The sequence below is a fragment of the Sesamum indicum genome, linkage group LG11, assembly GCF_000512975.1.
Source record: "Sesamum indicum cultivar Zhongzhi No. 13 linkage group LG11, S_indicum_v1.0, whole genome shotgun sequence".
NCBI lineage: Eukaryota > Viridiplantae > Streptophyta > Magnoliopsida > Lamiales > Pedaliaceae > Sesamum > Sesamum indicum.
In genome coordinates, this window is record NC_026155.1 from 9,045,670 (window position 1) to 9,059,370 (window position 13,701).

The following is a 13,701-nucleotide window of genomic DNA, read 5'->3' on the forward strand; positions in this document are numbered from 1 at the left end:
AGGGAAAGGGATAAGGATGTAGTGAACAAGTTCAGTTCCGTCCCAAAAAAATGACTCTTTTGGGGCCCTTGTCAAGCTGTTGGGATTCACTGTTCACATATATCAATCTGTCTCTTGGAGCACTAATGCTTTGTTTTCTTCTCTTCGCCATCCATTACATCATTTAATAAAATAAAAAAATATAAAAACTATTAAAAATATTAGATATATATTTTCATTCGTAAAATTTAAAATCATGATTTTTTTTAATTTTTAAGTATCAAACTTACCAATCAAGAAAGACTGCATAAACAAAATTGTAGTGGGTTTCTGAACTACATACTTAGCAGTTGGTAAATGTGCGTCATTCCATCTTTTTTGTCGACTTACATAGTATATTAAAAAATAATCTCTTAAGTAATAATCATATAAGAAATTTATTATATTTGGAGTACGACCGACTCGTGATGATGATCGAAGTTGAAACATTTCAATTTTTCTTGATAATATATATAAAATGGGATCCAAGAGATTATGATTGGATGAAGGAAAAAACAAAAAACATAAACAAAAGAAGAGGAGAAAAAATGGTCAAAAAACCATCATCATCATAGCAGCATCATCTTCTCTTATCTCAGATTCTGTTCCTGTGGTGGAATGTGATTGGGAACTAAAAAGAATTATCTAAAAAAGCTGCTTTCCTTCAATTATTTTCAGAGCATCTTTGCACCGTATCATTGTGTTTATCCCCAAAACTAGAAGGAAACCTCTCTCTCTCTCTCTCTCTCTCTCTCTCTCTCTCTCTCTCTCAGTTTTGATGAACAAGTTTCAAAAAAGGAACAAAAAGAGCTTCCTCCAAAAGTAGTGCAAGAAAGAAACACCATTTTGAAAAAGAGAATAATGATCAAACTCAAACACAAGAACAAAAGAAAGCCAAAAGCCCACAACAGTTTCTGTGTTAGGTCTCATGAGAATCAAACATAAATGGGGCCAATTCATGAGGGTATTGGATCTATCAACTGACAACCCCTCAAATCCACACAAACCTTTACTACAAAGGAACTTGATGTGTGTGTGTGAGAGAGAGAGAGAAAGAGAGAGAGAGAGAGATTCTTGATTCAATTAGATCAGAGGTACAGAGTTACAACAAAGGAGCAGCAGCAGTTCTTGAAGCTACAATTATTTTTCCTCATGGGAAATTTCAGGTGAGTAATCAGGCACTAAAGAACAACTTTCACTAGTGGGGTGGAGTGGGGGGAGGAACTGATGAGTTACAAATTACACAATCTAAAATACATGTTTTTATACTACCTTGCTGGAGATACTTGTTGTGGCACAAACTTGTTTTCCACCATGCAAAGAATCAAGAACAGGAAGAACTAAAAGCCCATCATCCATCATCCATCCATCCTGCCCCTTTCCCTCATTATCCAGGCCTATGCCTCTTGTGGCCAGCTTTCCCATAAGCACCACCACTTGAATCCCCCTCAGATGAAGCATCCATGGACTTGGTGAAAGAAGTTGAAAGATCAGCATATAGATCAACAACCCTTCGGATATTGTTGTTCAGCTCTCTGATCAGACCAACATTTCTGCTCAAATTGTCAGGAATCTTGGACTCATGGTTCTGATTGATCTCATTGATCAACAGCCTGTTCTGGTCCAGTATGTTCTGGACTTGAACAAAGCTCTTCTGGAAACTCTGCAACACCTTCCCATCCATCTGTGTGCCATTACCAAGGCCTGAAAATGTGTCCCCCTCCATGTAAGAATGGGATCCCCAATCAAATAAAGAGCAGTGCTGCTGCACAAGAGAGCAAGTGTGTGAAAAACCCCACCTCCAAACAGAGACAAGAAACATAAAGTATGAGGAGATTAATGATTGTGAGGTAAAAGGAACATAAACAACAAGAGACAATCCTATAGTGTCTTTTTTTATTGGTTTTTAAAGATGCCCATCATCATATCTTCTCATCTGTACTTGCTTATATTAGCAAAAAGCCCAGACAAAACATGATAAGGTTTTGAATTGTTTAAAGACAATTTGAGCATAAGACACAAAGGTCTGAACTTGATATCATGCCACCCCACTCACACAACCCCTTGTTTTCACAAAGGGATCAACCAAGCAACATGACATGTAAGAATAATACTATTATTATGACTGGATATTATTGTCATCATGGTAATTATAATAGTTACTGGTAATAAGCATTTTGATAACTAGCTAGTTCAATTATTATTATATGAGGGATGATGAGATGAAATGAGAAAAAAGCAGATCCTGTTTCCACAAAAAGGAACCTTTTTACAATGTACTCAGAAACACCCTCTTAAAGGTTAAGCTCAGAATTTCAAAAGAAGAATCTCAAGACCCAAAAAACCAGTCAATGATGGCAACAACACTCATAAACCAATCTTGAAGGACTTATGAACAATGACCAATTTTTCTTTCTTTCCCTTTTTTTTTTTAAGAAAAAAGAAGAAACTGTATACTAAAAAAAAGAAAGGATTACAGAAATAGCAGAGAGTCAATGAAGCAATTCTTGAGACAATTGATGCAGTTGTAGTTTCTGAAAAGGAGAAAAAGGATTAACCATTTATGGCATCAAATGGGGATTTTTTACATTAAATATCTGTAAGAAAAAAGCAGAAAACGAGGACGGAATGGGGAATTCAAATGTTGGAACCGTACGACAAAAGATTTGCAGTTGCAGTGAGGAGGGGCATATAATCGAACAAATTCCTTAAATAGAAACAAAGATAGAAGAGAAATAAAACCATTTGGTCCTGACCCATTAAAGAAAAACAGTGAATCAAAGCCATGACGATGCTCCTAAAGATCGGAAACAAGAAAGAATTCAACTCCCCAACTCTTTCCGTACAATTCCATACACATCACTCTCCTCACACACACACCCCGACCCGGAACGAAGAACAGAAATGGAGTATAACACATAGAACACGTAGAGTAAAGTTCAAAGCAGAACCCAGAAAAAAACCCAGGAGCTGAAAACAAATAATTTAAACAAAAAACAGCTTTTCAGAGCGAAAAACAAGAGAATTCTCTCTCAAAAAGGAGGGCCTCGAGAAGATAAAGAAATGACTACTGTGATTACACACACACATATGAGTTTCACGTACCTTGAGGAACTGGGAACATTATTTATGGTGGAGAGAAAGAGAGGACATAGATTGAAGGAAGTTGGAAAGATCAGCGATAAATCGAATCTCTGAAGAGAGAGAGAGAGAGAGAGAGAGAGAGAGAGAGAGAGAATATGTGAGATTTGACAGTCACGCTGAACCCACCCTCAGAGTTGTGTCTAAATGCTATTATATCTTTCTTCTCCTATTTACTCTCCTCTACTCGTGTTTCTCCACCTGTCTTTTTATTTCTTTATTACCAATTTAATGACTTTGTGTTAAATTGCAGTTTGCCCCCTGCACTCTCAGGTATTAATAATCACCCCCTAAACTATTCACATACATTTACCCTCTTCAATCACATTTTATTTTTTTTAATGGTTACAGAAATACGAAAGCAGGGATCGCAACCTACAAACCTGTCAGAAATGGCGATGCGTGCGTCATGTCTGTCGGTCAAAATTTCTAATTAGGAGTGGCAGTATATAAATTTGTCGGAAATAATTGTGCATGCACTATGTATGTCAATCAGAGTTCCTATAGCCGACTTATTATTACTAAAAACAAAGGTTTAACCATGAAAGCATCAAAATACAAGTTAGAACGTATGTACGCCTCGCCAAATACAATAACGAGGATTTAATCCCACATTATGAATTTAACAACATTCAATCTTAGTTACTAAATCACAATAAATAGTGGTGAACGCCCTCCAAGAATGAGTAGCAATCATGTACAAATTTGCAGGCCAGCTCAACAGAAATTTAATTTATTTTTTAAAAAAGTTTAATAAATATATATATGTGTGTGTGTTATTTGAAGAGTTTCCATCACTTAATTTTTGTTTAAAGACTCTAATTCGAAGATGGATATGCACAAAGTCGATAATGTGTCTTAAATTTTCCATTGATTAACGAAAAAAAAAGTAAATTTAACTATACTTAAAATTAAGGGTAAATTACATTTACACCCCCTGAATTTAGGGCAAAATATATAAATAGTTCATTCCTTTTTCAGAATTACAACTACACCTCTTGAGATTATATTTGTAATCACAATTGTACCTCATATTCGAAGGCAAAGCTTACAAAAACGCCCTCTAAAAAGCATTATACCAACACCCCTAAAAAAATGTAGCTGTAAATTTATAAAATACAGAAAATATTTGTGTAATTTAACCTAAATTGAGGACTATTGATATAATTTACTCTAAAATTAATGTTAATAACCATCACCTTGATGTCAAGCCATTCTAGTGGATATAACTAAATGAAATACAGAAAGAATTACCTACTGATATTATTATTTCAGAACATTACAGCTAATTTTTATGTATTACTAATATAAATAAGAGAAAAAAATGCTAAATGAGGCAAATTGAACAGTTTAATAGATTATATTTATCTTCATATATATTATATTTATGGTACTTTGGTCTTAATAGAATAATACACTACAAGAAATCTTATTTTCTGCACTTTGGTATTTTGTTGCCAAAAAGTATAATATTTTGTTGCAAATACTTTACACAACGATTATTTTTTTCTTCATTGCCAACTTCACGAGCAAATACTGCTTCGTTGTCAAATATTGATCGTCATGGAAAACAAAAATTATTGCCTATAGCTTAATTGTAGGTGACATGATTTATTTCGTTGCCAGGGGTGAATACACGGACGTAAAAGAATATCTTGGAAGATATTTTTTTTCGTAAATAAAACTTATATAAATATTTGCATGATGAATCGAACGACACACATTGTCGCCACACATTATTAGCATTTGTTATATCTTCTTGTGACGGAAAGTTAGAAAATTTAGGGAATATCTGTTATATATTCTGAAGTTCAGGGGGCAAATTGCAATTTGCACATTTTTTTAAATATAATTATATGCGTCATATTATTTAGGAAAACTGTTGCCGAAGAGTTTGATTACAAGTTCTTGTATATAGATACTACATACATCGCTTTGAACGGGAGGCCAGCAGCGATCATAAGCTTCATATATATCCATAGAGCAACACAGCTCCCTAAACTTTAAAGAAAGTGTAAATTACATTAAGACCCCATAAATTAAATTAAAATACACAAGTATCTTTCTATTTTTATAAAATTATAGCTACACTTTTTGAGGGTTGTTAGTGTAATATTTTTTAGGTGTGTTTATGTAAATTTTGTCTGTAAATAAGGGGTGTAGTTGCAATTACAATAATAACCTCATGGAATATAGTTGTAATTTTGTGAAAAACTGATGGTATTTGTGTATTTTTCCCTTCCCTCAAGGGGTGAAAATGTAATTTACCCTTAAAAAAGACAACATGATGATTTCATATTACACGAGGAAGTGAGTTTCTTTTTTAAAAATTTGGGGTTGCATTGCCCTTCTTTTCGCTTACGGAGGTTTTCTACATGGTTTTTAAAATTTTCATTCGTTTTCAACGAAATTATAAAATAAATTTTTATTTTCGATTTATGAAAATAAAAATAGATGGCAAAATTAGTAACGATATATGTATATATCAATGTAAATAAAGGCATTTTACAACACATAGGTAACAAAAAAATACTATATTATTATTTGGTTTCAATAGCAACTACATTAAATAATAACTACAAATATATAATTATATTACATAAAAATAAATTGTGTTGATTGTCGTAAATGATAAAAAATTAAAATAAATATGATTGAATTAAAAAGAGAAAAGTAATATTTTTAAATTTTAATTTTATAACTATTATCTATGTTTTTTAATATTACAAAATTTCTATAATATTTTCAAAATATTTCAAAAATATTTAATATTTATTAACTCGAAATATGTGTTAGAAACGAAACTTCAATCCATAATTAGTTATTAGTCTTTCTAAAATATATGTTGACGTACCAGTAGCAGTCCTTCCTGTCTATGTCTGGAAAACTTCTTGGAAAAGCATCAAAACTTTTTTATATTTCAGTATAATTAAGGAAGTCCCTCAGTTTTGAAAAAATTACATTGTACTCCCTATTTTCTATGTATAGATTTTTCGTTAAAGATCAGAGGACGAAGGTATTTGTACTTAAATTATAAAAAATAATTACATTGATATATTCGATTTATATTTTGTATTAGTGTAAAATAAATAAAAAGAAGTTAAAACATAACAAAATATTGTGCTGTTTATATAGACAACAATAAGTGTTTGTTCGAAATGTTTTTAGTTATCTTTTAATGTAGAGGTAGTCTCCTGATTGTCAGTATTAAGACCTAATACACCCAACTCAATTTCAAGTAGCGGACGGGTCTAGATCCACGCCATTCTATTCGGGCAGGTCCGATCTGGTCCTGATTTGATCAAATTCCTAGTATGTTTAGACTCACCAATATTACCAATCGATTGTTTTCAAGTCTGTGATTAACATGAAATCGTACAACTAAAAGAATCTTCAAGTATCCGCTTTTCATGCCCCAAGTACAACTTTTGCTACCATAATACCATTTCTTACAACCTTAAGCGATTTCTTTTTTACGACATGTTTAAATCAGGCATCGAGGAGCAATAATTAAAGCCTTCCCAGTACAATTTGATGATTTCCTGCTTTAAACATTTTCAGTCAAAAGAAATTTAAATATATCCGATTCATTTCAAAATCACAATCCATACATAATATGAAAATGAATCCAATCTAAAAACAATAGCATCAAACTTTGAATAGAGAAAAAAAAAAAAATATATGTATGGATGTGGTCCTCATTCCTAGTTCCTTGACATGGCTGACAACCTTCACATAAATATCAATAAAATCTCCAAATATTAATTATTGCTCAGCTTCCACTTTTTTGGAATTTTTCCAATGTTTGATTACTTCCACATACAGATTTTCCTATGTCCAATTAATGTTTTAAGGTGGCACTACTTCCAAAATTAAAAATTTTTGGGTTCAACTCCCATGAAAATGATTTATTATGTATATAGATAAATTTTTTTATATGATAATTTCCTGTTACGTCGTCTAAAATTTGACATATCATAAATACCTTCTTGTTGGAAAGTTACAGATCCCTCTAATTTTAAGGTTCATCTGACAACGAGTCCATTTTCTTAGCTTCGATTAGATTTTCATCTATTTTTGTAGTGAACTGTCTAAAATGCTCTTCTAAATTATAAATAATAATTTTATATATTTTCTTTGAGTTTTCTGAAATATTTTTACGAACTAATATGCTTTACGAATTATTTACTTTTCCCACTCTCATATTCTTTTTTAGATTTTTTTTTAAATATTTTTTAAAAAAATCAATAAGAGCAAGGTCAAAACGTTATGCACAGTTAAAAATTACAAAAAAGATTTTGATCATAGCTAAAATCATAGTGCATGTTCATTAACCGTACGTGATCAAAACTTAAATTTTTGTTTTGATTTTGTATGACTGTGATAGATAATACTGATTTGTCATTGATTTTAGAAATATGGCCATTTATAACATAAGGGATAATAATAATAATAATAAAAAGAGAGTAGAATGTCCTCATTTTTGTCTAATATATGCAAGTAATAAATTAAAAAATAAAAAACATATTAGGCATGTATTTTTATTTTTATATGTATGAGGAGATGTTGGGTGGCAAGGGCCATTGATTTGGACGCCACATGCTTGGGAAGAGGGCAGGAGGGACATGTTTAACGTACACAATTTTGTCTTTATCAAACCCTCCACTCAATTAATTTAGGAATAATTAAATTAACACCCTCACTTATAGTTTATTTATATACACCATCCATACTTTTTAAAAAATTACACATATACTCATTAAAAATCTCAATATTATTTACATGAATTATCCTTATTTTTGTGAAAATTACGCATACAACCCTAGAAAATGTCGACTATAATACACAAGCTATCCATATTTTTTGATTGACGTGGTGGTTCTTATAATTAAGGAAAAAAATAGAATGATTTGTGTGGATAGGCTATAGATCAAGGAGTGTAAATGCAGTTATTCCATTAATTTAAGGATAAATTATACATACCTCTATTGAGATTTGACATAATTATGAACATCCACTCGTGGTTTGACAAATTACAATATCCCATCAAATGAAAAATAACTATGCAGCCTCTGGATCATGAGGTGGAATTTATTATTTTACTCATATTTTTTTTCCAAAAAGAATGTTTGAACAAATTTTTTAAAAAAAATTATGATGATAGATAAAATAAATAATCATAGAGTGTATCTGTCAATAAAAGTATTTATAAAATTTTAAAAAATATAAAAAATTATAATTCATAATCCAAAATGGTTACAATTTATCCAAAATTTAGATGAAAACCTAATGGAATAAATTCGTTGTTAGACGAATGTTAAAATCAGGGATCGTAAATTTTCAAATAATGAGAATATATAATCATCTCAAACTTTAGAGAATGCAGCTGTAAATTATGATTAATTAGCAGCTTCCAGCTATCAAATTATAGCTAAGATCAGTACTTTGTTCGTTTAAATTTAATGAGATTAATTAAGACGTGGTCCAAATTTTAATATTTTCACAGCCTAAGTACAGTAAATTATGCTAAGTAAATTATCACTTGATTTTATTTTAATTATTGTTATTGATGTAATTAACAAAAGTCAGTTGAGGAAAAAAGGAGTAATAGCTCTGCATAACCAAAACAATCTCAACACATTTTGAACAATTTTCATGTTACATACAGTATATATGCTAGTGGTTTGGATTCAAATTCACCCCGATTTTTATTGTATATATTTATTTACAGATAAAAAATAAGTGTAATTTATTTATAATACATAAATTTAATATTTTTCAAATTAAAATAATAATATAAATAATTTGTAAATATTTTAATATTTATATAAATTACACCTATTGTAAAAGTTTAATATATGATGTCTAAAACAGGCACATAGTAATTTATAAACTAAATAATATTTTAATACTATTATTTTCTCGTATTTATAAAGTTGTAATGATATTATTATTATTTAAAAATATATATACTAGTCGGATCTTTTGAATCCAACCCAATGGGTATTGAATGGATTCGGGTTTAAAATTTTGCAGATGGGAATGAATTCTAACGGAGAAATTTCATTTTTTGTCTCGTAAGACATTAAATATTGTATTTTTTAAGCCTTATATTTTACGGGTTAATATTTTTAGTCCTATATGTTTTAAAAAAAATTACAAATATGATCTCAAAATTTGACAGATTTAATTCCACAAGGTGATATATGGGACCACATTCACGATGACTTTTAATTCTATGAGATAAAAAATATTAATATTCAAAAGTGTCGTGCTCCTTGTCCTATGATACTAAATGTGCAATTCCCCATAACCTAATATAAGAAATATAATTGCTAGACATCTTATTCCATTTTAAGTGTTAGGATAATATAAAGTATTTAAATAGAAAATTAAATGCAAGTTCTCACAAATATTTGGTGTATTATGTAGTACGAAATATTGAGAATCATATTGAAGCCAGTTTAGAAAAATTCCCGTCATACATATAATATATATATATATATATATTGATATAGCTTATTTTATATTGAACATACCTACACAAACATATTATCAATTATAAATATAATAGATAAAAAATTAAAAAAAAATACCAAAATATTAGGAGTTTACATTCCCGAATTCGGACTCAATATTCCCAAATTTAAAGTAATGTTACCATATAAAAAATATGATGCATTGTAACCAAATTCCTCTAAAATCTTACTATTTTATGTGTATATAAAATTCCAATTATATATCTAATAAACCATATGACATTCAATCTCTTACAATAATCATATGAATTTTATTTGAATTTATGAATCATCACAAATGGAGAAAAAAAAAATAAAGATAGCTAAGGAATATAACTGCAAGAAAGAGGAGAAGGAGATGAATTATGAATCCTTGATGGAACTGTAGTGTAGTCTCTGGCATCACAAATAAGTAGAGGGCCCGGGGGCATATAGAAGCCGAAATATGTATACTATCTTAAGAGAGGGAGCAAGCCATTATCGACTAATGACGTCGAGGTGAGCCATAATCGACTACCGTCATTCAGTTCTTCCTCGATATCCCAAGCCTCTGGCGGAAGTCGTCCTCCATGAGGGGGATGCCTTCCCGCAACTTGATTGTTGGCTCCCAGCCCAGCAACTCCTTTGCCTTTGTTATGTCTGGCTTTCTTTGGCGAGGGTCGTCTGGAGTGTTCTCCACAGTTATTATTTTCACTTCCGGGTTTATCAACTGCAGAGATTGTGGCAGTTCTAAGTTAGCTGACAAAATACGTACACTAGCAACAGCAGCAACGGTTTTAATGGCATGATTTTAAAGGAGAAGACTTGAACCACAACATCCAGAATACACAACTTTTTACCTCTTTCACAGTCTCAGCAAGCTCAAGCATTGTAAATTCACCTGATGTAAAAGCCCGACGTAAGCGATCATAAGAAGATAAATTTCTGTAAAGCTAGGTTTCATACTCTGAGAGAGAGAGAGAGATAGAGAGCATCAATAGGTTCAAGAATAGTATTTCGTCTGAGCTTTAAGATTGATACACACCTGGATTGCCAATATTGATTGGCCCAGTCTGATCTCCTTCCATCAGTCGAATAAGACCGTCAACCTTCACCAGCAGAAGAAATTGTAAGGTTACAGAGCAATAATCATTATACTTAACGGCCAAAAAACAAGATACTTTTTATACCATGTCAGAGACGTAACAAAAGCTTCTCGTCTGTGTTCCAGGCAACTGAACTGTCAACGGTTCATCACTGCAGTCGCATGAAATCTTAAATTAGAAATTAGTAGTCTTGTAGCACATCGCAATGCATTTTAGACAAGGGTGTAAAGTTGACAGAAAGGCAGCACAAGAGTTGGGGGAGAAGATGGTGTTATGTAATGGAATGAGTACGTTACCGTATTGCTTGAGCTATGAAATTACTGACTACCCGGCCATCGTCAATATTCATCCGCGGTCCATAAGTGTTGAAGATCCTTGCGATTCTTATTTCTGTTGTGGATTTACATTTCGAGTCATGAGCACTCTCATTGATCATAACAATTTTGATATGTTAAGGATAAACTATAGCTATATATACAGTGAGAGAGCGACAATTACCAATTCCATGCTGCCTATGATAATCAAACATCAAAGTTTCAGCTACTCTTTTTCCCTCGTCATAACAGCTTCTAACTCCTGCAATGCAACATTAGACGTTAATAAGTAACGCTGTCAACATACTCTCATTGTGTGTGTTCAAACACTACACCAGAAATATAAGTAAACCATATGCCTTTCAGCATGAAAAATATCAGCCTATTGCTTATGACATATACAGAGTGCACCCATTTATCTGCATAAGAACAGGACTTTTATAAATATAGATATTCAGCTTTATATTCTCAGGACATCATAATACCTATGGGGTTAACATTTCCCCAATAGCTTTCATCCTGAGGGTGCACAAGCGGATCACCATAAACTTCTGAAGTTGATGTCAGCAAAATCCTGCTCAAACGGTATACAGTGAACAAACTGATCCAGTAAGAAATATCATGGAATAAAAGAGCACATGGAAGAGCAGGCAAACCTTGCTCCTACTCGCTTGGCGAGCCCCAACATGTTTAGTGTCCCAATTACATTTGTCTTTATTGTCTGTTGTATTGTCACAAATCAACACCCAGTGTCACTTTATGCTCGACCAATTTTTGAAATGTAATCCCCAACAATATTAGAAAAGGTTTTTTCAGCTCATACTGTGTTCACTTACCCAGGGAGTAGTATTTTAAAATAAACTAGAAGAAAGAGTTTATTGTAGTCACTGACCTTCACAGGGTTGTACTTGTAGAAAATTGGAGAAGCGGGACAAGCAAGATGGTAGATTTGATCAACTTCGACCAACAATGGCTCCGTCACATCTGGAAAAGATTGAAAAAAATTATAAAACACACACTCCAAGTTCACAGATAAGTCAGCAATGCTTTGTATTTAAAGAACAGAGTACTGCATGGATCAAGACCTCAAACGGTATCAAGTAAGATTAAGCAAGAAATGTAAGAGAAGATCCTTCCTTTCTCCCAACATCATGTGTATTATTATATATAGGCTATTTAGTTAAAGGAGTACTATATTAGCTAGACTTTGCCTGATATTGGGATTTCTATGCCCTCCTTAGGTGAAAATTCCACATTGAATCTAATTCAAAATCCAAATGTTGACTAATATAACTAACGGACTGGAAACAATGAATACCGTGCCGAATAAGCTCAAAACGTGGATGACCAATCCATCGCTTTAGGTTGTCCTTTGACCCAGTAAAGTAGTTGTCCACAACAATTACCTGAATAAAAATTGAGTAAACTCATGTAAAACTATGCATGTTTAGGCAAATCATGTTCATGAGTCCGAGTCTAATCTCTGTATGCGCTCACCTCATTCTTGTCATTTTCCATTAGCTTGTCAACCAAGTGAGACCCAATGAATCCAGCTCCACCAGTAACCAAGATTCTCATGTTTGCCTGTTATCAAGATTCAATTACCAAGCCATATCTCATGCATATAGCAACATGGAGAAATCTACAGCAGAAATGCGCAGAACTCAGGGGTAGGAATAAGAGACACTCAAGCCATTAAGAAATTTGTTATATCCCTAAAGACAAAGGGCAAGCCATACTATCAACTAGTGATGTGCAAAAACTGATAAGTGCAGATTTGGATCGCCAACAAGGGACAAGATATGTACATATACAAGTATGTACATATATATACCTTTGATGCTTATATGTATATAAAGCCTATGGAGCCAAACCCCCCAACAGAAACCCATAAAATAAAAGGAAAATTGAAAAAGAGCTCCTCGACATCATGCTGAAGAAAAGATAGTGAAGTAGACTTAACATGCATCTTGAAAACTTCCCCTTTCACTTTTCCGGCATGATTGCCGAAGCAAATCCGACCTCATTATAAAACAATAATAATAATATAAATACCCAATTGATTAAAATTCTAAAGGAATAGGCATCTTAAAAAATTGGAGCATCAACTTGAGAGCACACATAAAACTTCAACTGATCCTAGTAGAAGTGCAATGTTCGAGCAAACTGCAAATTCCCTTTCCATTCGTTTTCTTGTATTTCTTATCAATAGCATTAATGCCATTGTTTAAACAAACCAACCAGCCAAAGTAAGTAGTCTTCAAAAGTGGAAAAGTTTGACAAGAACTAACTTTTAACACACCATGTGCATCATACCTGGAAAAATTTTGCTTTTCTCAATGGTGAAGGCTCGGGAGGAGGCTTCACGATTACATGGTTCTCTCCCTGTGATACTTCGTGAGCCATTTGTAAGATCCCTTTTCACTTCTGAATTCCGTACCAATTACAATAGAATAACCAATCATATCAGAACCAATTCCACAAAGAAACTACAATCACAAAAAATAAAAAAAATTAAAATCAACATGAACTACACAACGAAATCACTCACTCCAAACTACTAATCCTTGATTAATCATTTTCCTGCATAACAAACCTATATGAAGGTACACAAGATCATCCATT

At 32.4% G+C, this 13,701-nt stretch overlaps 2 protein-coding genes across 7 annotated transcripts in view; both read right to left on the minus strand.

The window, feature by feature from the left end:
* Window positions 1,072-3,299, minus strand: LOC105173664 (protein ELF4-LIKE 3). Of its 4 annotated transcripts, none has more exons than XM_011095503.2 (2): window positions 3,124-3,299; window positions 1,072-1,780 (listed from the first exon to the last, which is right to left on the minus strand). In XM_011095503.2, the coding sequence occupies exon 2, from the start codon at window positions 1,742-1,744 to the stop codon at window positions 1,406-1,408; it is 339 nt and encodes a 112-aa protein (XP_011093805.1). In that variant the 5' UTR covers window positions 1,745-1,780; window positions 3,124-3,299; the 3' UTR covers window positions 1,072-1,405. The 4 variants fall into 4 exon arrangements, with proteins under 4 accessions (XP_011093805.1, XP_011093804.1, XP_020553692.1 ...); XM_011095502.2 differs by having other exon boundaries at window positions 1,072-1,783; XM_020698033.1 differs by lacking the exon at window positions 3,124-3,299 and adding an exon at window positions 2,775-3,106.
* The window catches only part of LOC105173665 (UDP-glucuronic acid decarboxylase 6-like), a 4,827-nt gene continuing 1,055 nt past the window's right edge, over window positions 9,930-13,701 (minus strand). For 2 of the 3 annotated variants that reach the window (XM_011095506.2, XM_011095507.2), the window contains exons 2-13: window positions 13,393-13,503; window positions 12,574-12,660; window positions 12,395-12,482; window positions 11,969-12,060; window positions 11,733-11,797; window positions 11,562-11,650; window positions 11,261-11,338; window positions 11,059-11,152; window positions 10,847-10,913; window positions 10,702-10,765; window positions 10,517-10,557; window positions 9,930-10,386 (exon numbers count right to left, since the gene is read on the minus strand). In XM_011095506.2, the coding sequence (XP_011093808.1) occupies window positions 10,201-10,386; window positions 10,517-10,557; window positions 10,702-10,765; window positions 10,847-10,913; window positions 11,059-11,152; window positions 11,261-11,338; window positions 11,562-11,650; window positions 11,733-11,797; window positions 11,969-12,060; window positions 12,395-12,482; window positions 12,574-12,660; window positions 13,393-13,482 (1,041 nt within the window). In that variant the 5' untranslated portion in view covers window positions 13,483-13,503 and the 3' untranslated portion in view covers window positions 9,930-10,200. Of the gene's footprint in view, window positions 10,387-10,516; window positions 10,558-10,701; window positions 10,766-10,846; window positions 10,914-11,058; window positions 11,153-11,260; window positions 11,339-11,561; window positions 11,651-11,732; window positions 11,798-11,968; window positions 12,061-12,394; window positions 12,483-12,573; window positions 12,661-13,392; window positions 13,566-13,701 lie in introns of all 3 variants that reach the window. The other variant, XM_020697996.1, reaches the window with a different exon arrangement.